The following is a 25,209-nucleotide window of genomic DNA, read 5'->3' on the forward strand; positions in this document are numbered from 1 at the left end:
AATCATTCCTTTATTAGGAGCACCAGCAGCCCTAGCAAGAAGTTTCTCTCTCGCCGCAGGCTAACAGGTTCGTCCGGCTGGAAGATGAATAGTTGTCTGTCACATCTATTCATCTCCGTCCCCTGCCTTTTATCCCCAGAGCTAGGGTGGGGCTTTGCTAGCAGTGGTGGCTCTTCCTTCCCAAGGATCGGCCCATAGATTTCCACTGCTCTCCTCTCCTCTGCGCATCCATGAATCAACTGGACCCAGCTGTTCCTCCTCTTCCTCATCAGCCACCTCCAGACTTGTTGACTCTCCATCTGAGGGCTGACAGAGGGCCCAGGCCCTGCCTCTGTCTCCCTCTCTCTCTGCCAGCTCCATTCCCTCTTCCCCCTCAGAGCTCCCAGGTTGCCTTGATGCTGCACTCCCACTCCTCCTCCTCATCTGATTCGGCTGCTGGAGGGGCCAACGGCCGGCAGGCCACAACAAGTGTAATGGCCCATAGGAGTGTTCCAAGAGGAGGAGTTGAAACAATTTATGTCTAGGATGTGGGGGATTTGTAGATACTTTCTCAGCCCTCCTTCTGGTCTGTGCAACACAGAGGCCTTCAATGGAAGGCAGGCTGGTTGCAATAGTTTTTTTATTCTGCAGTCCTAACTCACCGTTGAAGTCTCTGGTGTAGTTCAACCAGAAGCCCTGCTTGGTTGCTGAACCAAACCGGACAGTTATCGAAGTACAAATGACCGACTCAATAATTCCCCTGTAAAACTGTATGCCAGGGGTGTCCAAACTTGGGAACTTTAAGACTTGCGGACTTCAACTCCCAGAATTCCCCAGCCAGCCATGCTGGCTGGGGAATTCTGGGAGTTGAAGTCCACAAGTCTTAAAGTTCCCAAGTTTGGACACCCCTGCTGTATGCTGTACATAAAATGAGAAAATGAAGGCAGGCCCTTTAGCTTGTGTTTGCATTCAGGCAGGGATGGGACTCTACCGGTTCGGGTGAACGGTAGCTCTGACTATCAGCTGGGAGCGAACCGGTTCGGTCAGACTTTGAAGTGGGCCTGCCCGCCCGCCCCTGTGCTATATGCACCTATATTTCTTTTTCCGAAGCCCAGCTGATCAGCGCAACAGAGTGGATTGCCGGACCTCAGCTGTTTCCAGAGGTGGGTTCCTACCGGTTCGGCCGAGTACATAGTAACTTGGCTAGCCATGCCCCCAAACAGGTTCTATCGTCGTCGGCGCCATCTTGATTTTTGGTTCTCCGTGTGCACAGAACAATCTTCATTGCGGAAATTTAATTTTTCCCCTTTTCCAACATTGTGCTCATGAACAGCCCTTTTGGGGTTGAAATGCACATGTGCGTCATTTTTTACGCACCCCCTGGCCATTTCCCTTGCTAGCAGTAATGCCAAAGTTGAGTTTTCGGTAAACTGCCCATGCACGCTCATCGAACCAGTTGTTAAACCAGTAGGATCCCACCGTTGCATTCAGGTTAAATCTTTAGCCAGGTACCACAGCTGGAGAACCAAAGGCTGGCTGGGTATCATGTCAAGAAGCTTCCGTTCAGCTTCTCTTCCATAAAGTTCTCAATGTTGGCGGTGACATTCCAGAAGCGTCCAGATTCGTTATCTCAAGCAGGTCTCCGTATAACGATGATTTACAGCGTCTCTTTGGCTTTCATTGTAGGACATTAATAATGCATCAGCTTGGAGAATATATACATATATATATATATATATATATATATATATTTTCGTTATTACCATATTTCTATCCAATCTTCTTTCCAGTGAGCTCAAGGGAAGATCGTAACGATGCTTGGGCTAGAATATGGTGCAAAGCCTGAACTTGGAGTGGAAGGGAGCGATATAAGATGATTTTTTTTCATTCAGCCGAGGTGCAATGAACATCTGTAAGTCAATCAGTCTCATTCAAAATCCTCCGTAGGACTCTGCCTCTGACATAGAGCTTGGAGAGGCCCATGGAATAGAAAGCAGAGGAGGAAGGAATAAAGCAATTAACTTCTAGTCTTGCTAATGTAACAGCTTGGCTTTTATGAAAGGGGGTTGCCGGCAACCAATGGTTGGGGAGGAACATGGGCCAGTCCTGGGGGCTGAGGAAAGCTCAGACGAGGGCTTGCGTCAGAGGCAGAGAGAGAGTTAGACAGCAGTGAGGCAGAGGAACAGCTGGAGCCTGTTCCCAGTGTGCGCATGTGCAGAGCTGCCAGAAGACAAGAACAACTAAGAAAGCAGGGTCGACTTAGGAGTAAAGCCACACCTTGGAGGTGATTGGCCTCTCCCATAGGAAACAAAAGAGGAGTGGATGGGGAACGGGCTTTTGCAGGAAACAATTCGTTCCTTTGGTGGGTTTGAGAGTGGAAAGTTCTTTTTGTGACTATAAGAGACTTTGGGCCAAGTTTTGCCTTATCCTGCGCCTGGAAACTAGTTATTTGGCAGCATTCCAAACGATAAGGTTCGTGTGGATAAGCATTCCTCTGAAAGACTGTTTGCTAAGCCTTGCTGACTATGAATGAAAGGAATTCACAGTCGTGTAAATAGAAGGGGTTTTAGCCAGGACCAAGACTCTGCTTCTTGCTTTTTAAGGAAGCCTGGGTCAGAACAGAGGTGTCCTGCCCTACTTGGTTCTCATTGTATATATTCCTATCTTCCCCAGCTTCACCGTATCCTGTTCTTTCACAAAAGCATTCAGATCTACGCACACGGTCTGTTTTGTTGGAGGATAGTTGGGTTTGGCTGCATGTCGAGCTGCACACAGACTAAGGTATAGGGAGAAAGGAATGCATTCAGAGAACTGGCAGGATCCTCAGTCCATTTACCCACTCTGCAATCTTTTGGATGAGTGGCTCAGACTGTGAAGGGTGGAGAAAAGAGGGTGTAGGTTTTTGGGGCGAGCCTGTACAGCATACTCTCATTGCCTACAATCTAGTTGCATTCATTGTTTTACCAACTTCAGTAGGAGAAGAGCAGCTAGATGCAGGGGGGGGCGGAATCAAGTAAGTCATCCGCCTAGAGTCCTTACGCTGCCATAAACAGTCCATGTTCAACCCCTCTTGAATTCCACTGACCTTTATCTGGCACCAATTTACTTCTGACACTTAGTTGATTAGATTCTTGTGATCCGTTAATTGGAACTTAATACGTGGTCACAGTTCTTCCCATCTGGCAACTCCCTCTGTTTTTCTATCAATCTTTCCCTTCCTCTCTTTCTCTTACATTATATTTCATTCGGTGGTTTTGATTCCCTAGTTTTGATTCCTTTTTTCTCTCCATTATAGGCCCTTCCTGCAAAGCATTCGTTTTTTTAACTTTTTAACCATGCAAATTATGACACTACAGTTATGTGGGTTAATTTCCCCGGGCCTTGTAAGCAGGTTCTTCCCCCCACCCCCACCCCCATACAGTTTGTTTTTATCTTAAAGAAGCTGACTATGTTTATTTATTTAATTGATTCAAATGGCTGCCCATCTCGCACAGCGGGCTCTGAGGGGCTTAGGAATAAAAGTGTTATTGTTATATTAGAAAACGTCTTATATTAGTTCCAATGTCAGACTGGAGGTTAAATCGTATGATGAACTGTTGAGGATGTCGCTTTGACCAGTCCACCATAGAAAAGGATTAAGGGGAGCAGGATAATTTCCTTCCAGTATTTGAGGAGTTACCACATAGAAGGGGGGGGGGGGATTGACTTATTCACCAAAGCATCTGAGGACCAGACAAGAAGTAATGGCTGGAAACTTGTGTCAGACCTGGAAGCCATCTTTTCCATTTGGACCTTCAGATCTGCCACATTTCCTACTGTGGGAAAATGGGAGGGGCGATTATATGGAGTATGGATGATATATATAGTTTAAATAACATTCCTTTCTCAGAAAGTCAAGGCCTGCAGCTGTGATGAAACTGTGAGCCGTGCGATCGTCAGAACCTCTCCTTTTTTTTCACTTTTTAAAGCTTTTTTTTTTTTTTACTACCTATTCAACCCGAACCGGTAGGAAAAAAAATGCTTTAAAAAATGGGGAAAGTTGGCCACGCCCACCCAGGCACATGACCCCCCGTCACCAAGCCACGCCCACAGAACTGGTGTCAAAAAAAATTTTAGATTTCACCACAGTCTCAAAGACATCTAAGACAGCAACCATTCACAAACATGATGGTAATAGGACAACAAAACCTTCCATGTGAAACTGATTAAAGTCTGGTCAGTTTCAGGCAGCAGTGGGAGAGAGGTTTTTTTTTTAATTCACTAACCGAGATCACAGAGCTGAACTTTTCAACTAGGAGTGACACTTTTTAGTGCTAAGTCAGGCACTCACTCAATAAGGTATCTTCATCTGAATGACAGCGCAGCAAGTAGCAATCTTCACACCATCTCTCTCTCGGTCTCCCTCCCTCCCTCCCTCTCTTACACACACACACACCATGTCACTAACAGATCATTTCACTGCAAGCAATAGCAGCCACTAAATGAGGACTATATGGTATGGTGGTCGTAGCAGCCCAATTGAACACTTGCTCTTTTGTACATGCAACATCAGCACATCCACAAAATTCACACTGATATGACTTTTATTGACTATTTTTGAACCCCCTGTGGGTGTTGGATATTGCCGCATTCGTCGTAGAAAGCAATGATTTTTAATGGAATTTTTATCTGATGAGTGGCAAAAAGAATAGACCGGGTTTCAGTTCCAATTTTATTCCCTTTCTCAGACGAGCTTTCTGGATGTTTCTGCTGAAATATTTGTTATGCTAGTTCATGGCCAAAGGGCCTTGCTTTAATATAATGTGGCTTCATTAAAAGTCATTGTTTATCCAGAAGCTAACGCTGTCAGTATCTATTGATTCATAGCAAAGATAATTATGTATTTTTTGATAGCGAGTCAAGAAACATTAAAAGGGCTGTTACTTCTTATGACTTCAAAGCAAATATATGACGTGTTTGGTATTTGTCAGAATATACACTGATAGGCAAAGAATGGGAATCAATTTTTTAAAAAAGCTAAATTTTCGGTTTGGGGGAGAAACTGCTTTGTTAAGTTATAGCAACCAATTTGCTATCATGCTGATTACCTGTGAAATGTTATTTGCAATTGCACCGTAGACTTGTATACCGCTTCACACTGCAGGATGGCTCAGTGGCTAAGACGCTGAGATTGTCGGTCAGAAAAGTCAGCAGTTCGGTGGTTCGAATGCCTAGCGCCACGTAACGGAGTGAGCTCCTGCTACGTGCCCCAGCTTCTGTCAATCTAGCAGTTCGAAAGCACGTAAAAAATGCAAGTAGAAAAATAGGAACCACCTTTGGTGGGAAGGTAACAGCGTTCTGTGCACCTTCGGCATTTAGTCATGCCGGCCACATGACAACAGAGACGTCTTCGGACAGTGCTGGCTCTTTGGCTTTGAAACGGAGATGAGCACCGCCCCCTAGAGTCGGGAACGACTAGCACATATGTGCAAGGGGACCTTTACCACTTCACAGTGCTTTACATCCCTCTCAAAGCGGTTTACAGAGTCAGCCTATTGCCCCCAACAATCTGGGTCATTTTACTAACCTCAGAAGGACAGAAGGCTGAGTCAATCTTGAGCTAGTCAGCATCAAACTCCTGGCTGTGTGCAGAGTTAACTTGAAATACTGCATTCTAAGCTCTGCACCACCAGGAAGAATGAGAAATGGAATAAGAGATGGAGGGAGGGAGGGAATTCCCTTTCTCATTCTCCTTCCTGGTGGCGCAGTGGTTAGAATACAGTATTGCAGGCCGGCTCTGCCCACTGTCAGCAGTTCGATCTTGACCATGCTCAAGGTTGACTCAGCCTTCCATCCTTCCAATGTTGATAAAATGAGGACCCAGATTATTGGGGGCAATAGATCGCCTCTAAACCGCTTAGAGAGGACCGTAAAGCACTGTGAAGCGGTATATAAGTCTAACTGCTATTGCTATTGCAGTGATTCAGATTTTATTCCAAATTGTGTTTTGCAATTTAGAGAGCTATGCACAGTCCTTGAGAAATGATGCAGCTGCTTTAAAGCACTGCGGAGAGACATTTCATTCATGTGTCTGCATCTTCCAAAGCTCCTTTTTGCTATTGAATATGACTCGACCTTATCGTTCCCAAATTTGACAAGTTCCTACGCAAAGGACCATCAAAGGTCCTTTTGACAGGCAGTGAAAACGCTTTTGTTCCATCGTGCATTCTAATTCTGTAAGCATTCCAATGCCCCTTGTGGGCATAGTGGTTTTGCCTATGCCGTCAGTTTTATTCGTTCTGTTTAATTTTATTATTTTATTCTCCTGCTTTGCTGTACCACTGCCCAGAGTCTCAAGACTGGAGGCAAACATCGTTAATAGATATTGTAAATAAAACCCGTAGGATCTGTAGTCAGTATATTATTACAAAAACCCATTTCTAATGGGCACTTTCGAGCCAATTGTAAATGAATAAGCTTTGTCAACCAGTGTGTAGTTCTTTTGCAAAATCCTCAATATTCTAGCTTATTCTTCTATCCCAAAGAAGCAATTAGGAGCATTGGCATTTACATATGAAGCTCTTACGACTAGCTCTACAATAGGCTGAATCTAGAATGCCCCATTCTGTAGCATCAATGGCATGTCTAGTATTATCCTAGACATGCAGGTATCATATTTAGGTATAAAAATACTTAGGCAAATTCTGGAGAAAATAAAGTACCCAGATGATGCACTATTAAATGGAAAAGGGGGGAAAGAAGGGGAAAACAGAAAAGAAAATATTAAAAATCTAAGTATATATTCAAGAATGAGATATAAAGGGGGGAAACATAACTAGGGTAGACTAGCGAAGGTAAGAGAATAAGAAATGATACTAAATTATATTTGGGCTGACGGAAATACAATCCCAAGGAATTTATTTGCTCAATTTTGCCCCCCTCCTCCCAGCCCCCAGGAGCACTCTATAAGCCTCCGAAAGGCTATGCATGCCCTTTTTTGAAAAAAAAAGGATCAGTTTTCATGAAAAATGGGCCATTTTTGAGGAGTCTGCAGAGTGCAAAAACTTTTTTTTAATTTGCCTCTTCAAAATCTTGGTGCGTCTTATACTCTGAGAAATACAGTAAATGCTCTTTGCCATCTGAATGTTTTGACATATATGAACATTTCAAGGATGTGACTGCAATGCTAACTAGCCTTTAGGATGAGTTTTTCATTGAGAAGAATAGCAGCATAGGAGCGGGCCTATAAAATCTGCCAACCATTAGATGGCAGCAGAGAGAGTTTTCTTCATCTCTTGGCTGCCATCTAGTGGTTGCCGGAATTGCTGCAACCTAGACAGTATTCTATACTGTACTGAGAATTATTCCTCCACCTGGGTTTAGTAAAAGTGGAATTTCTCTAAAATAAGATAAATGAAAGTGAGTACCGTTAGGTCGATTGTTATATTTGTAAAACTCATTCCAAGAAAAAAAAGATAGGACTTACCAAATCCAAACGCACTGGACCCACCAATGCTCTGCGAAGTCTGAACACTGGTAGACGTATAAAGTCCCGTGACTAATATGCCATCAAAAAAGGTGCTTGTTGAAATTGTCACTGAAAGGGAAAAAATATATAATAATAATAATAAGCTTTATTGATTAGCCTTTAGGCCATATCAAAGCACAAGGTTCAAGCACATATCACCAATAAATCCTATATAAACAATTTAAAATAAGATCAGGGTAAAATACAATAGTTATAGGATAAGGTAGCATATAATTTAATACATACATATGTAATCTACCCCAATCTGTCCCACATATGCCAATCTCAACCGAAGCATTTTGCTCAAGTACTGTGTTGTGTCAATGGTGAAAAGAGTCAGGTTCTACATTTAGACAAGAAGCAATGGGTGAAAACTAATCAAGGAGAGAAGCAACCTAGAACTGAGGAGAAACTTCCTGACAGTGAGAACAATTAATCAGTGGAACAGAAGTTGCCTCCAGAAGTTGTGAATGCCCCAACACTGGAAGTCTTTAAGAAGATGTTGGATAGCCATTTGTCTGGAACGGTATAGGGTTTCCTGCCTAGGCAGGGGGTTGGACTAGAAGACCTCCAAGTTCCCTTCCAACTCTGCTATTGTATTGTATTGTATTGTATTGTATTGTATTGTATTGCATTGCATTGCATTGCATTGCATTGCATTGCATTGCATTGCATTGCATTGCATTGCATTGCATTGCATTGCATTGCATTGCATTGCATTGCATTGTTAAATGGCATTTTCTGGCTCTGGACGCACATAAAGTAAAGTTGTTTTGATATGGGGATCCCAATGGGTCCTTCGTTTGGTATGTGGACCAAGGTACCTGTCTCTTACCCCCTTATACAAGCAGCAATCAAATAGGATGTGAGGCAAGTCCTCTTATCTCTGCCACTCCGCAAATGCAGAGATGCTCACTGTAGGGTATAGAGTGGAATTGCCCATATCTGACCTTAGTGTCAAGCTGTTCGAATCTCGCTCGCATAAATATCTCCCTAAGATGTTTTGGCCGTTGTAACTTCAAATAGCTGTCTACTTGGAAAGCACGTTTGCATTTGCTCAGCCATTTCAAGTTACCTACCTTACTAAGGATAGCTATATCATTTTGTGCTTCTAGATCGTTAATTCTTTGGACATGTTTTTTTTTTTTTGGTTGTTCTCCTATTACGCAAGAGAGAGGAAGGCCACAACTTCTTACAAAAGATGTTAGTTTGGTGATCCAGGAGATTTGTGATCGTAATTTTATTTCCTCTAGAAGACATAACTTGGGGAGTCTATCAGTCTCTATTTCACTGACTTTGCACCAGTAGTTATATGCTCTAATTTTGGATAGTGCATGAATTGTACCAATTCCCAATTCAGCTCTAACTGCTGTAGCAGATGTTCTTGGATCTACACTCAAAATACATCTCAAATGCTGGTACTGTGGTTGAGTATAGACCCCAAACTTCTGCTCCATACAAGAGCATAGGATATTAAATATCTTTTAATATCATGCAGTATTTTTTTTATTTAAAAAACAAACAAAAGCAAAACTCGTTTTCAAAAGAACAATTCCCCCAGCCTTTCTTTGGACTCAGATCAATCAAATCCTTTCATTTATTGATGTATTTAATCAATGCAAAACTTCGATTTTGGGTTTTGCTGATTAGATTGGTTTGTTGTTAGAGAAATGGCCAGTATATATTATTATGCAAAAATAAAAAGTTGAGCTTGAATCTTAATATCTTATTCTAGTGCACCAAGGAGTTGGAAGTTAATACTTTTCTTTTCCTTTTTCCCTTTATCCTACACTTTTCTCTCTTCCCCTTTTCCTCTCTTGCTTTCATTTTTCTTTGAACTTCTGCATTTTATATTTTGATCAACTAATAAAATACCAAAGGATCAATATAATAAAACCAATATTGAGGGTGAAGGTTTGCTCTACCGTGTTTCTCCGAAAATAAGACCCAACTGGAAAATAAACTCTGGCACGATTTTCAGAATGCTTGTAATATAAGCCCTACCCAAAAAATAAGCCCCAGTTAAAATCATCAGCCAAACGAACGTATTTTAGTACCATATTTTCCCGAAAATAAGATCTAACTGGAAAATAAACTCTAGCACGATTTTCAGGATGTTTGTAATATAAGCCCTACCCAAAAAATAAGCCCCAGTTAAAATCATCAGCCAAACGAACGTATTTTAGTACCATATTTTCCCGAAAATAAGATCTAACTGGAAAATAAACTCTAGCACGATTTTCAGAATGCTTGTAATATAAGCCCTACCCAAAAAATAAGCCCCAGTTAAAATCATCAGCCAAACGAACGTATTTTAGTACCATATTTTCCCAAAAATAAGATCTAACTGGAAAATAAACTCTAGCATGATTTTCAGGATGTTTGTAATATAAGCCCTACCCAAAAAATAAAGTCCCAGTTAAAATCGTCAGCCAAACAAACTTGTACCATATTTTCCCAGAGATAAGACCTAACTGGAAAATAAGCACTAGTGCACCTTTTGGAGAAAAAATTAATATAAGACCTGTTCTTGTTTCCAGGGAGACATAATATTCCTTTGATGGCGAACCTATGGCAGGTGTGCCAGAGGTGGCATGCAGAGTCATCTCTGTGGGCAAAAGCTGCTCTTCTGGTTTCCGGTATGCATATGTGTGCCGGCCAGCTGATCTTTATGGGCACCAGAGTGCCAGAAAATGCCCCCCAAAATGGCCAAAGCCCAGGCTGTTAATCAGGCAATTTTCAGGCCATTTTTCAGGCTGTTTTTGGCCCAATAAATGGCCTGAAAATGGCCCAAAAAAAACAGGCCATTTTGGGGCCATTTTCAGGCTGTTTTTCGGCCATTTTCCACCCAAAAAATGGCCTGGTTTCTTTGCCATTTTTCAGCCTGTTTTCCAGCTCTGGCACCCACGAAGACCAGCTAGCCAGCATGCATGCTTGCACGTTCCAGCTAACCCTAACCCCAAACCCTAACCCTAATCCTAACCCTAAACCCTAACCCTAAACCCTAACCCTAAACCCTAACCCTAACCCTGAAAAGGTTCCCCAACACTGCAATATTCTATTCGCCACTATTGCAAAAGCCAATATTAGCCAAAAAAAAAAAAAAGAGGGGAAATCCTATGATGCTCACCGAGAATCAAGCCAGATAAAATAGTTGACAAAGAGCCTTCTGACCTCCAGGCAGATCCTGTCTTCAAATCTAATCTGGTGTTCCAGAAGGAAGAAGCTGTGACCGGAAGACCTGCTTCCAGAGTCCCATACAATGACATTTTTTCATTGAAGGGATCCAGAACGTGTATCTCCCACTGGATTCTAGTGGGACTAGTAGAAAAAACCAGGGAGAGGTGACCAGATCCCATCTCATGGAGGACAACAGGTCCACGAATATTACCCAGCAACATAGTAGGGACTAATGAAAGTAGCAGAGCAAGTACATGGGTGTGCCTGTAACTCTCTGTTATGACCCCTATGTCACAAAGTACCTAAATTTCTCTGTAGCTCAATTTAAATACATCACTGATAAAGCTATGAGGAGGGAGGGAGGGAGGTCATATGACCCTAGAGCCCTTTTGAAGGAGTATTTAGAATAGAATAGAATAGAATAACAGAGTTGGAAGGGAATACTATAGTAATACTCCATTGATAAGGTAGATAGAGACAGGAGCTTGAACAAAAGAATGTTTAAAAGATCACGTTGGTAACGACTCTTTCTCTCTGATTGGATAAATGTTGTTTCTACCTGCCTAAAATGTATATAATACTCTGAGCCACTCTTGCAGGGGGTAAGCTATTCCTTACATGAGTTTTGTTTGTATATTTGGATATAGTTTTGTCACCCAGCTTTTGCTATGGCCACAAATAAAAGCTATTTTTTGCAAGCCTCGTCTGGAGTCTCCACTCTCTTGGGCATTTCAGTGGCTGAGGGAAACTGCTGGAACCTTACACTTTGATTACCACAATGTAAAAAAGACGTTGAGTCCAGGCCAACCAAAAAGGTTTAGGAATCCCTACAGTCGCTTTCGATAAGCTTTCTGCTGTTACTGCTGAAGCCTGGAGAACAGATTGTTTATGGAGTCCTTGGTGAGCATGATTGTTTGCTTGAGATGTTTCATCACCCTGCGGGGTGACATCATCAGTGCTAATGAGTGCAGTCCTTGCCCTCTTATTTATATGCAGTTGCTTGCCCTGCCAGTGTCAGTGGGGTGGGATAGTTCCTTCATTAGGTATTATTGATTGTTTCAGAGGTGGCTTCCTAAACGACCGTTTCAGCCGAGTGGGTAGTAACTCGGCCTGCCACACCCCTAAACTAATTCTATCGGCGGCGCTGTAGATGACGCCACCTTGGTTTTTTCCTTCTGTACATGCGCGGGTAGCGCGGATCAAGTGGGTGCATGCGAATCGCGTCCCTGAGCAAACCGGCAGTACCAGAAACCGGAACTCCCCCCTGGATTGTTTGTCTGATGTCAACGGACACATAGGGATAAGGCACATTTGCACACCATTCATAAGATTCAATCAAAACTCTATGAAGGAAGCAAAAAGAGCTGAACTCATCTCCTCCAGCAACCAATAACCAGGTAAGAAGGGCTTAACAACAACAAAAAAGCTACAGGTAGTGTCAATTAATGACATCCCGGGTGCTCTGCCCCCACCTTGGCTACTCAGACCACATCTCTGTTATGCTAATTCCAGCATACAGGCCACTCCCCAGGCATTCAAGACCAGTTCGGAAGCAGATGAGGACCTGGCCAGCAGGAGCCATCTCTGCTCTTTGATTGCACTGACTGGGACATGCTCAGGGAGTCTGCAACCAACGGTGACTCCATTGACTTGGAGGAGTGCACATCGTCAGTGACCGGCTACATCAGCAAGTGCCTTGATGATGTCACAGTCTCCAAGATAATTATCTCACACCCCAACCAGAAACCGTGGATAACTGGAGAGGTGCATGCTCTACTGAAAACCCGAGATTTTCCCCACCGCTCATCATCTAATTCAGTCTCCTGGTTTCAAGGTCAACGACTTAACCGCTACACCAGCGCGGCTCTCCCCATCTGCCCTGTTCTTTCCTCTTTCCTGTGGGTTTCCTCCCGATTTATAAAAAAAGGATTTGCATCTCATCTGAATAACTTTTGCAAAACATTGCTACGTGGCAGTGGCTGCTTCCTGAATATTTATTTTAACGCGACTGTTGGGTGCTACTAGTTGTTCCCACAGAAGAGTATTGAAAATGGTCTGTTTGGATCGCCTTAGCTAAGAAAAATCAAGATGAACGTCCGTAAACAGCGTTAAAGATGAGTGATATTACTGTGCATTTTCTGCAACAAAGGCCTTGAACTCAAGCGAGTACTAGCTGAAGTAGGTGGGCCGACGGTGTCCTTCTGACAGATTAGAGAATTAATGAGTGCTTTGATGTCTTAAGCCTAAACAAAGGCTTACACCACTTTTTCCCCTCCGTTTTGCAAAACAGAACAAAACCCAGAGAAACGGCATTGTACTTGCTTGCTTCGCTCCCACGAAAATTCATCAGTATGATTTTTCTGGGTGCTGCAATTAAGAGATTATAGCTTTTAGCTAATACTGCTTTAGAAGCCACGACCTTCCTTAGAAACAAAATAATCCTCACAATTTACTACTCAAAAATTGTCTGGGACCAAGAACTAGGGAACAAATCTATACAATTTACGCAAAATTGTAATTTAAGAGAAAAACTGGTATAAAGAGCATATGGATGACATACAAATAGTTGGCATGCAACTATTCAGAGGTGGTATTCAGCAGTTCTTGTATTCTGACCAGTTCTGACCAGTTCTGGAGAACCGGTGGTGGAAATTTTGAGTCGTTTGAAGAATAGTAAATGCCACCTCTGAATGGCCCCGCCCCCATCTATTCTCTTCCTCCCAAGTCCCAGCGATTCAGGAGGAAACGGGGATTTTGCAGTATCCTTCCCCTTGGAGTGGGGAGGGAATGGAGATTTTACAGTATCCTTCCCCTGCCACGCCCATCAAGCCATGCCACGCCCACAGAACTGGTAGGAAAAATTTTTTTGATTCCCACCACTGATGCAACTCCATCAATCATTCCTAATCATATAATAATATGCTGAAAGCGCCATACAACAGAAAGAATATTGGCACAAGTAGTCACTCTATAAACTAAAATAAGTCAAGCACTATATATAATCTTATTCTAATTGTACTATGGCTTTTATCTACTTCTAAACTGCCATTAGTTCATCTTTTTTTTGGAACTGGGCATCCTTAACTAATCCAGTAAATAAATAAATACTGTAGGAACATTGGGAAAAGTATATTATGAACGGAACATATTTTAAAATGAAGACCTTTGTCTTCATTAGCGTAATGAAATATCATGATCCATCCATCCTTCCTTCCATCTTACTTGCTTTTCCTTCCTTCCTTCCTTCCTTCCTTCCTTCCTTCCTTCCTTCCTTCCTTCCTTCCTTTAGATCTCTTATTACATTGATTTTATGGACATATTTTCATCTTTTGAAGCAATTATAATGCAACTACTTAAAATCGGTGACCAACCTAACTGAGAAAGTGTGATATTTTTAGCAATAGATTTGCAGTAGCTGACTTTGGAACCAACAAATAAGACTGTGAATTGCATTTCGCGTTACCATGAACCAGTCATTTTTTTAATCAATGAAAACAAATAAAATCTAAGATAAACAGCCGAGAAGTCCTTGTTCATTTACCCCTCATTAAATTCAGTGTTACCATAAAGAGCCATACATTTAAGTAGACCTTTCAGATTTGGAAAAAGGAAAATAATAAGATCGATGTTAAAGATTTTCTGCTGCGTGCAATCTTTTACAAAACTAATTTTAATGTTATCCCAGCTTTCTTGGCAGGGAAAAGCATTAAGTGCCCCCAGCAGACAAAATTAAATTGTAGGCATCGTTAATAGGGCTCTTAATTAAAGAGGGAGGGAAAATTATACAAATAAAATAGCTTTCACTTCTACAAGCAACAAAGAGAAGGCAAAATATTTTCAATCCAAACTGTATTTTACTAATTTATTCATGGGGGGAAATTCCTCACTACCACACGCAAAAAGTTGCAGCTATTTTAAGGCCTCACTAACAGGTACAGCGAGTAACTAACTGAAACCACCTGACATATTTTACTTCTGAATAATGAATCTTCTTCTTTCTACACAAAACTGGCTGGGAGTATTATTTAACAAACACATAACTGAGGAGGAAGACGTCTGTAGAGATTCTCTGTCATTCAAGTCATGGTTGTCCCAATGGTGCTTTTCAGGTGGCAACTGGACTTTTTGGTTTTTTTCTTTTGAAGATGTTTCACATCTTCCAAGAAGCTTCTTCAGCTCTAACAGGATATTGAAGAATGGAAGGATTTATATTCCTTGCAGACAGCTGGTCATTTGCATCCTTTTAGAGCAGTGTTTCTCAAACTTGGCGACTTTAAGAGCAGTGTTAAAAGCATTTGCATCCTTTTAAAAGCATTTGCATCCTTTTAGAGCAGTGTTTCTCAAACTTGGCGACTTTAAGTCCTGTGGACTTCAACTCCCAGAATTCCCCAGCCAGCTATGCTGGCTGGGGGATTCTGGGAGTTGAAGTCCACAGGACTTAAAGTCGCCAAGTTTGAGAAACACTGTTTTAGAGGGTCATTGAGACCACCTGGAGGTTTACCTGTGTCTTCAAGGTCACCTGAGTGGTGCAAATGGTTCCTGTAGTCTGCAATTTTTTCTCTGGAAATCCATTCCTTCTCCCACACAATTCCAAGGGTGATAATCCCAAATTGTACAGCTAAAAGTCTGTAGAAATTCTCAAGTCATCCAGAGATGCACAGATAAACCTCCAAGTGGCCTCAACGACCCTCTAAAAGGAGGCAAATGACCAGCTGTCTGCAAGGAATATGAATCCTTCCATTCTTCACCATTCAGCCAGAGCTGAAGAAGCTTCTTGGATGAGAAGCGAAACGTCTTCAAAGACAAGACAAGAGGGAGAAGAAGATTCTTTATTCAGAAGCCTCCCAGAAAAAGCACCGGCAAATCAATTCACTTTATTTCCTTTTAAACAACATGGAGAAAACAAACCGAAACAAAAAGACTGGCATTTAAGCACTGTCAGATCGTCCAGGGTACAGATGTAAAAGAGGCAGGATTTAGGCAAGGAAAATATTCTCTATAGATGGCGCAGTAAGATAATACGCATTGGTCTATTTTAGCATCTCCAGGCCCGGGTGGAAAAATGTGTCTCTCAAATGGGATTTTAGAACCTCTTCCCTGTAGTAATGCCAAAGGCAAAATATTATGCCTAGCCCAGAGATTTCCTTAGTTTGGAAAATGTCAGAGAAGAGAGATAATTGGTCGATTCCTAGAAGTCCTTTGTCATCCTCGTCCCATTTGTTTATGACAAGATATTTCCATCTGTCTGAAATATAATGTCTTTAAATCTTTGGGAAAGTTGGTATTGTTTTTCAATGTTGGCAACTTTAAGATGTGTGGACTTCAACTCCCAGAATTCCCCATGGGCTTGCATTGTCTCCATTGTAACGCATGACTGCATTGCATAGCAGCAGTTGGAAATGCTGGCTGGGGGATTCTGGGAGTTGAAGTCCACCCGGTTTCAATTGACCAAGCTTCAAATGACTTCAACAACTCCCAGAATTCTATATTGAATATTTGAATATCGAATAATAGTCGAACACATTTCAATGCCTAGAATTCCCCATCGCAGTAAATTGATTCCACTGTAATACATGATTGCATTTCACGGCAGTGGCCAGCGATGCTGGCTGGAGAATTCTGGGAGTTGAAGTCCACACAACTTAAAGTTGTCAACAGTAAGAAGCAGTGTCTTAAGCCAAGATTTATAGATACTCTGATAATACCACCATAGGCCATGATGGCAAGCCTATGGCATGCATTGTCACCTCTCCGTGTTGACATTCCACGCATACTGTCGGCGGAGCCGGATCTCAGATTACAGTAGCTGGTTTGAGATGGGTGTATCTATTGGGTAACATGATTTATGACACAGACTGAGGGGAGGAAAGGAACAGGGGCAGTGTTCAGAAGCAGATAAACGGAGCAAAGAAATGGCTGCGAATAAATCTTGCCTAATGAATAATGCCTAATGAAGCTGTTAATAAATCACTGCTTTTTGTATTAACACATTGGCTGCGTCATTATGAATCAGTTACGGCATCGTTAGGAAACTTGACACGCATGCCACAGGTGGCATGCAGAGCCCTCACTTAATAACTGTGGCGATTCATTTAACAACCGTGGGAAGAAAGGTCATAAAATGAAGCAATTTGCAACCGTCTCGCTTAGCAACAAAAACTTCGGGCTCAATTCTGGCCGTAAGTCGGACACTATCTGTAATAGGAAACCCATTCGTCAATGCAAATTCCAACTTACATCTATATTCACGTTAAAACAAAGTTAGGAACAGAATTTATTTTGGGTCCTGCCTGGACTCTAACTTTAATTTTCGGCATACCTGGTTTTACCTTAAAGAGGGCACTGGCAACTCCTTTGAAGGTTGCACTTACAGATCCTAGAAATTTAATCTGGAGCACTTTAGGGGCGTTTTTCCTCAGATAAAGGCCCATCATTCGGTATTGGAGCTAAGGTTTCAAAGCAAGTCGGCATTAATTTACCTCCTTTGGTTAAAATAGAATTGTTTGATGGCATTTGCAGATCTTAATGCTGTCTGGGAGACTTAAGCTTAAGCTGAATTTTGCAAAAAGGAATTTTTGACACTTGAAAGAGTTCATTGAATGCAGCTTTCTCCATTGTGGGATCTTTGTAGACGGACATCTTTTAGATTGTGGAAGAAGGAATTTACTGTAAAGATTGCAACTTCTTTCAGGAATTCTATTTGTTTTATACATAAAACACAAGTAAAAATAAATAAATAAATAAATAAATCAAACCTCTCTGCTCACAATAGAATCCCTTATGCCACCAGGCTTGAAATTTTGGATTTGGTCAATCTGTAACTACACCGCCTACCATCTGACCTACACAAAATTGTCTGTTACAACATCCTACCTGTCAATGACTACTTCAGCTTCAACTGCAATAATACTCGGGCAAGTATTCAATAAAAACTCAAGGAAAACCGTTCCAAACTCGATTGCAGAAAATACAACTTCAGCAACAGAGTGGTCAACGCCTGGAATGCTCTACCTGACTCCGTTGTTACTCCCTCAAACCCCCACAGCTTCAACCTCAAACTGTCTACTCACCCCATTCCTAAGAGGTCCATAAAGGGGCCGTGCATAAGTGGACGAGCGTGCCTACCGCCCAGTGGTGGGATTAAAAAATGTTTTACTATCGGTTCTGTGGGCGTGGCATGGCTTGGTGAGCATGGCAGGGGAAGGATGCTGAAAAATCCAAGTTTCCTCCCGATCAGCTGGGACTTGGGAGGCAGAAAATAGATGGGGACGTGGCCAGCCAGAGGTGGTATTTGCCGCTTCTCCAAACTACTCAAAATTTCAGCTACCAGTTCTCCAGAACTGGTCAGAACCTGCTGAATAACACCTCTGGGTGACATTAAAGAAAAAACAGCCCCTTCCAGGGTTAAAAAAATAACCAAACAAAGAATAAAGTAAATGGATCTCCTTAGGGCAGCGGTTCTCAAATAGTGGGGCGCGCCCCCCTGGGGGGGCGTGAGGCTCCGTAAAGGGGGGCGCGAAGGCTCCCTTTCCATCTGGGTGCAACGGCGGCAGCGGCGTGGGCGAGGCATAATATATCCCGCCTGGAAGTGGCAGCACTTCGGACTGTGGATTTTCATTGGAGCCGCAGGCTGGAGCTGTGCAAGAAGCCTGCTCGGGCGGGGGTGGGAGGGAGGGAAGCATGGCTGTCCCAGGCTTCCCTCCCTTCCCCCCCCCCCAGCCCAAGCAGACTTTTTGCACAGCTCCAGCCCGCGGCTCTGATGAGTCTCTGAGCAGTCCCCAGCGCTGCCACTTCAAGCCGGGATATATTCTGCCATGCCCTCGGCAGCGTCTTTATGCAGGTAGCTCGCCTCCCCGCCAGCAGCTCCACCGCCAGCATTCCGTCTGGAAGCGGAAGCGCAACAGCCGCTGTTGGGGAAGGGACAAAGGGGCGGCGGTAGCCCGATCTTGCCACGGCGACTGTTGTGCTGCTGCTTCCAGCTGGGATGCTGGAGGAGCTGCTGGCAGGGAGGGAGGGAAGAAGGGGAGGAGGGAGTAAGGATAGACAAGCAAGAGGGAAAGAGGAAAGAAGGCAAGCAGGCAGGAAGGAGGCAGAAGGAAGGAGGGAAGAATGGAACTGGAAGGGAGGCAGGGAAGGAGGGAGGGAGGGAGGGAGAAAGGAAGGATAGGAGGATAGGGAAAGAGGAAAGAAGGCAGGCAGGCAGGGGGAAAGAGGAAGGAGGGAACTGGAAGGGAGGCAGGAAGGAAGGGAAGGAGGAAGGGAGGGTGGAAGGAAGGATAGACAAGTGAGAGGGAAAGAGGAAAGAAGGCAAGCAGGCAGGAAGGAGGCAGAAGGAAGGAGGGAAGAATGGAACTGGAAGGGAGGCAGGGAAGGAGGGAGGGAGAAAGGAAGGATAGGAGGATAGGGAAAGAGGAAAGAAGGCAGGCAGGCAGGGGGAAAGAGGAAGGAGGGAACTGGAAGGGAGGCAGGAAGGAAGGGAAGGAGGAAGGGAGGGTGGAAGGAAGGATAGACAAGTAAGAGGGAAAGAGGAAAGAAGGCAAGCAGGCAGGAAGGAGGCAGAAGGAAGGAGGGAAGAATGGAACTGGAAGGGAGGCAGGGAAGGAGGGAGGGAGAAAGGAAGGATAGGAGGATAGGGAAAGAGGAAAGAAGGCAGGCAGGCAGAAGGGAGGGAGGTGCAAGGAAGGAAGGAAGCATAGATAAGCAGGAGGGAAAGAAGGCAGGCAGGCAGGGGGAAAGAGGAAGGAGGGAACTGGAAGGGAGGCAGGAAGGAAGGGAAGGAGGAAGGGACGGTGGAAGGAAGGATAGACAAGTAAGAGGGAAAGAGGAAAGAAAGCATGTGACTACGGTGGGAGACGAGGAAAGACCGGTGTGCTATGTTATGCAGAGGTGTACTTATAACAATTTTATAGACATATTATACTATTTACAGTCGCGCGGGGGGGGGGGGCGCGAAATGTTTTCTTCTTCCTAGGGGGGGCATGACAGAAAATAATTGAGAAGCACTGCCTTAGGGCAAGATATGAAACAAATGCTTGCAACTTCAACACCCACAAAGGACACTGTGTGGAATTATAGGATCTGTCCTGATATCTGTTATTGCTAAAGTGGGGTGAGTGTTTATTGTGCGATGCACCACAACTGTCTAATTGCAACGTGGTTTGACATAAAAATAATTGCAGAAGAAACCAATCATGTTTTAATTAAGTAATATAAGCAGAGCGCTGAGCATACTGTGAGTCTAAAAATGTAAATTAGGGCAACATGTCTTCAAAGACGGATGCCACTTTTTAAAATTAATTTTAAAAAAATAAAAAAATAAAACAAACAAGTGGGAGGGGGGGAAAGCAAAACAAAGGAATAGAGAGACGTAATACCAGTAAGTGGGCAGAAAAGTGGAAAAAATTATATTTGTGCCTAATATATCACTGACAAAGAATTAACCATAGAAAGACAGAATATATTGATTTATTTTTAACTCTGGCTGAATGCCAATATAGGTAGTCCTCAACTTACGACCACAATTTCTATTGCTAAGAGAGACATTTATAAAAGGAGTTTTGCCCCATTTTATGACCTTTCTTGCCAAGTCATTAAGCGAATGACTACAGTTGTTCAGTTAGTAACATGGTGGTTAAGTGAATTCAGTTACAATAGCACTGAAAAAGTGACTTATGACTGTTTTTCACACTTATGACCATTGCAGCATCTCTGTGGTCACGTGATCCAAATTTTGGGCGCTTGGCAACTGGTTGCAGTTTGCCCGGGGGTCACGTGATCCGCTTTTGCGACCTTCTGACAAGTCAATGGGGAAGCCAGTGTTCTGACGTAGGCTTCCCAAGAGCATGAAGCAAACTCCTTGTCCCGACAAAAAACCCTTTTATTAATTGACTGTGAATTCCTCTCATTCATATCCAGCAAAGTCTTTCAAGGGAGGATTTACGGTCACAGACCTTATCTGGCTTGGAGAGCTGACAGGCCGATATCTGCAAAACCTAGCAAGGAGCCTCGGAGAGCCACGAACCAATTAAGTGAACCAATTGTCTCCTGCAAACTCCACTCCCCTTTCGCTCCTCTTTTATTTCCTCTGGGAGGGGCCATTCATTGTCCACCTGTGGACTTACTCCCAAATCGACCCCTGTTCCTTAGCTGTTCCCTTCATCTGGCAACTCTGCGCATGCGCACACTGGGAACAGGCTCCAGCTGTTTTTCTGCCTCACTGATGTCTGACTCCGAAGGCAGCTGATGACTGGCATACGGCTCTGGCCCCCTCTCTGCCTCCGACACAGAGCCCTCATCAGAGCCTTCCCCCAGACTCCAGGACTGGCCCATCTTCCTCCCCAACCTCCTCACTGTCCGAATCTACTGCCAGCTCTGTTGGCTGCTGGCAGCCCACAACAGTTAGATTCACTTAACAACCAGGTTACTAACTTAAAATCATCAGTGATTCACTTAAGAACTGTGGCCAGAAAGATGATAAAATGGGGCAAAACTCACTTAACAAATGTCTCGCTTAACAGCAGAAATGTTGGGCTCGATTGTGATCCTAAATCAAGGACTAAGACTACTTTCATTTTCAGTTCCCTGCTTTCAAATATCTGGCTGTTATCCTTACAAAAAATATTTCTCAACCGAGGTAACTGTAATATATTTGAAGCTAAAATTAAATTTTCATCGTCAATGACAAGACTTTTAGCGTATCACTCCGGGAAATCGTGGCTGGCTCCGCCCACCTGCGCCCGGCTCTATGGCATTCCATTTAGGCCATTTTAATTGCATTTGCCCAAAATATTTGTACCCAGTGTCATTGTAACTTTGAATGGTCACTAAATGAACTAGTTGTAAGTTGAGGACTGTATGTAACTTGGTTTCCATTGGGATTCTGCAGAATATATATCAAATTGCTACATGCTCCTTTTATATATATATATATATATATATATATATATATATATATATATATATATATATATATATATATATATATATATATATCCTCTAAATGGTTAAAAATAACAATTCCTGCGTTTGAAAGGTGCCTTTGGATCTGGGCTCCTTGGTTTAAAATAGTTCACCCCTTTCCCTTCTGTTTTACTACTTATTATGCATCACCGCAAACTCAGAACATTCCCTTTGATCATCGGGGGAAAAAAAGGAAGCTTATTTAAGTCAGTAATTTTTATGGAAGGGGGCAAGGACATCACAACGCTTAGCAGATTAGGTTCCACGCGACGTCATATATCGGTTTTCAAAAAAACCGGCATTTATCACAGATTAAACTCGGTATAAGGAAGCGATACTAACTGTGGTTTTTACAAACCACTGCACTGTGTGATAATTCAGGATGCTGGCCTGGGCTTTACTTTCTGTACTATGGACTTGATTTATTATTCAGTTACTAGGAAGAAGAATTGACTTACGGTGACATGGGAAGCAAGAGGCCTTTGGGTTTGCCCCAACCCCACCCCTCCGTTCCCAGGTATATCCCTGCCACTAGCATCCAATATCAATTCTAGTCATTTCAGGTATTTGCCCTATATATTAGTAGTACTGTATCAGTGGTGGGTTGCAGGCAGTACGCCCTGGTACGGGCGTACCGGAGTCTGCCTGGAGCATTGGATACCATTCCGGGTGGGATTCAGCTGGTTTGGACCGGTTCGGGCGAACTGGATGCTAATTCTACATCCAGTTCTACATCCTGAATCGGTAGTTGCAGGTGCTGGCTGGCCCGCCCACCCCACCCCGTCCCTCTCAGGAGTCTCCACAAGGCTTGTTTTGGATGCCAGGTAAGTGCAGGGCCTGTATGGAGGCTCTGGGAGGGCGAAAAATGGGCCTCCCGGAACGTTTCTCCCTCCTGGAAGCCTGAGGAAAGCCTCCCAAGTCTGTGGAGGGTGAAAATGCTCCCCCTGCCATGGTGCAGGAGGCCGAGTAGACCATGCCCACCATGCCCATGCCCACCCAGTAACTGGGCAGAAAACGGGCCGCTAACATTTTTGAATCCCACCCCTGGGCTCAGCCATACAAAATAGGAACAGTGACATCGTGATGGTTTCTGAGATCATGTGATCAGCATGACATCATGCTGGAGCACAGAGTGTGTGGCGAGATCTGTTACCTTTCCACCGAAGTGGTGCCTGTTTATCTACTCGCATTTGCACGCTTTCAAACTGGAAGAATGGAAAGAGCTGGAGCAAGGACGGGAGCTCACCCTGTCACTCAACGCTCATGTCTCGAACCCAGGCTGTCAGCTTTCCAGCTGACAAACTGAGCATCTTAATTGCTGAGCCATCGTGCTACTGCCCCTTTGCAAGAGAGAACTGTCGTATGAAATATTTTTGCTGAATCCTGATCCACAGAAACAAATAAGGGGGGAGGGAATGGATATAAAGGAAACACCTGAATAGAATTGCCCAATTAATCCCCATGCAAACAAACAGTAGTCCTTTTAAAATCTTTTTCAGGGTTCCAGTCTGCATTTTATATTTCATTTTTAGTTTAGCAATGGCTATGAATGCCACTATTTGATGCATATGTTTTAACAAATAGGCAAGAGAAACGTTTAAAATAAAACCTGTTAAACTTTTCATTTGTCCAGCCTATTTTTTCATTAACACAATTCAAGAAGAGTAGATTTATTGACTTCTGTTTACTCCTGGCTTACTCTTCGTCTATTCGGGTTTTCTGCATAGCCGACTGTTTGATTCCCGTACATGAAAATTTCATACTGTTGGCACCGCTCTAAATAAATTATTAAAAGATATGAATATGAGTGTTGTGGTTCGATTTCCAGCATCCTTTTTAAAAATCCCTTTTATTTTCTTGCTGTTGTACAATAGCTAGCCCTGCAAACACAAGCAAATATGGCATTTTTGACCAAACGTACGTAGATTTCACACAAACACACCTAGTAAGAACACAATAATCTTTGTTGGCTGGGAATTTATTCTAAACTAGCTGACAACCCAGCGTTGCCTAGGTATTTATTTATCCCAATCCTGTATTAGACAGGAAAAGGAATGAATTATATCTATAGTGTCATGCTACATCCCTGTGCTCTCCCCATCCCCGTGCATGCGCACAAGACCCCTCCCGTGCCCCATTTTGGGCTTAGTACACCTTTCTGCAGCTTCCTGGGAGCAAAAATGGGCTGTGGAGGGATCGCGCCACACACCCCTGTGCTCTCCCCACGCTCCATACATGTACGGCTAAGACCTGAAAATCAGCTGGCTGGCGGGAGGCACATGCACATACGCGGTTGAACTGAGCTAGGCTCTGGGTGCCACTTGCGTGCCAGGACACACACACACACACACTGAGGGTGTTAGGGGTGCCTTACCCCCATAGTATTTTTCTCCAGAGAGTAAGTCATCTGTGTACCAAGTTTGGTTGAAATTGCTCAAGGCGTTCCAGAGTTATGCTGGAACACACAGACGTTTTTTTTATATATAGATGATCAGAAGACTTTTTTTTTTTTAAGATTGGGAAATGTGCCTGTTAAATTTACGCTTCAGGATATACTGGCCCCATTTTTGAAAGACATCAATCCTCTTATCAATTTAATTATAATTGAATGCGCAGAGACGATATTCTAATGACGTTGTCAGGCCTGGAAGCCATCTTCTGCATTGGGCCATCAGGCCCGCCACATTCAATGTGGTGGGAAATTGGGAGGGGGGATTATAGGGAGTGTGAGAGAGATATACTCAAAATAACATTCCTTTCTCAGAGAGTCAAGGACATCTTGCCCTGCACCTGGAGGGGTGTGACTGGAAAGCATCTCCAGTTGAGACGGTGCCTGATTGGGCCATGTGGCGGACATGTGGGTGCTGGGCAGGGACTTGAACTTTAGTTTGGGTGGGGAAAACCTGGAAGCTTTCAGATTTGGGTTTTCCCAGATGTGCCAATATGGTGTCTCTAATAAAATGGAACTTTGAGGGAACTCAAGCTTAGGAATCTTCTTTCATTGGGGGTGTTACTTGGAACTCTGACAGACATCACTATTTAAATTAAAACACCAATATCTGGAAAGTACCTTCTCTGCAAATCCAAGTCACAATTAATTATTTGCCTAATAGGGCAGCTGTACAAATCAATGAAATGAATTAATTAAAATTGCCTGCCTTGCTCAATTTTTGTCTTTCCCATTTACCTTTCCTTTCTCTACGATTTATATTGTTTTATTTGTTTCCTAGTATGATTTGATTGCTTATTAGTAGCCTATGACTATCACTAAGTTTTGTATCTTATGATTCTTGATGAACGTATTTTTTTTTCTTTTTATGTACACTGAGAGCATCTGCACCAAAGACAAATTCCTTGCATGTCCAATCACACTTGGCCAATAAAGAATTCTATTCTTCTATTCTTCTTTCCTTAAACAGTGGTGTCCCCGAGAAAGACGAGCGTTCAACTTGACAAAAGCAACATCACAATACAATCCCTGCTTCTCTTTATGCCATTATCCTGCATCACAATGTTATTGCAGATAATATTTCCCATCACAAATTGGTTTTGCATTTAAATGCTACTTCATTCTGTCTTACAAA

General features: G+C 43.2%; 1 protein-coding gene across 4 annotated transcripts in view; it reads right to left on the reverse strand.

Moving 5' to 3' along the window:
* Positions 1–25,209, reverse strand: part of RELN (reelin) — a 351,649-nt gene that overhangs the window by 284,471 nt on the left and 41,969 nt on the right. For all 4 annotated transcript variants that reach the window (XM_081957930.1, XM_081957928.1, XM_081957927.1 and 1 more), the window contains exon 2: positions 7,445–7,555. In XM_081957930.1, coding sequence (XP_081814056.1) covers positions 7,445–7,555 — 111 coding nt within the window. The remainder of the gene's footprint in view (positions 1–7,444; positions 7,556–25,209) is intronic.

This window comes from Natrix helvetica, assembly GCF_964273705.1.
Source record: "Natrix helvetica genome assembly, chromosome: 6".
NCBI classification, from domain to species: domain Eukaryota; kingdom Metazoa; phylum Chordata; class Lepidosauria; order Squamata; family Natricidae; genus Natrix; species Natrix helvetica.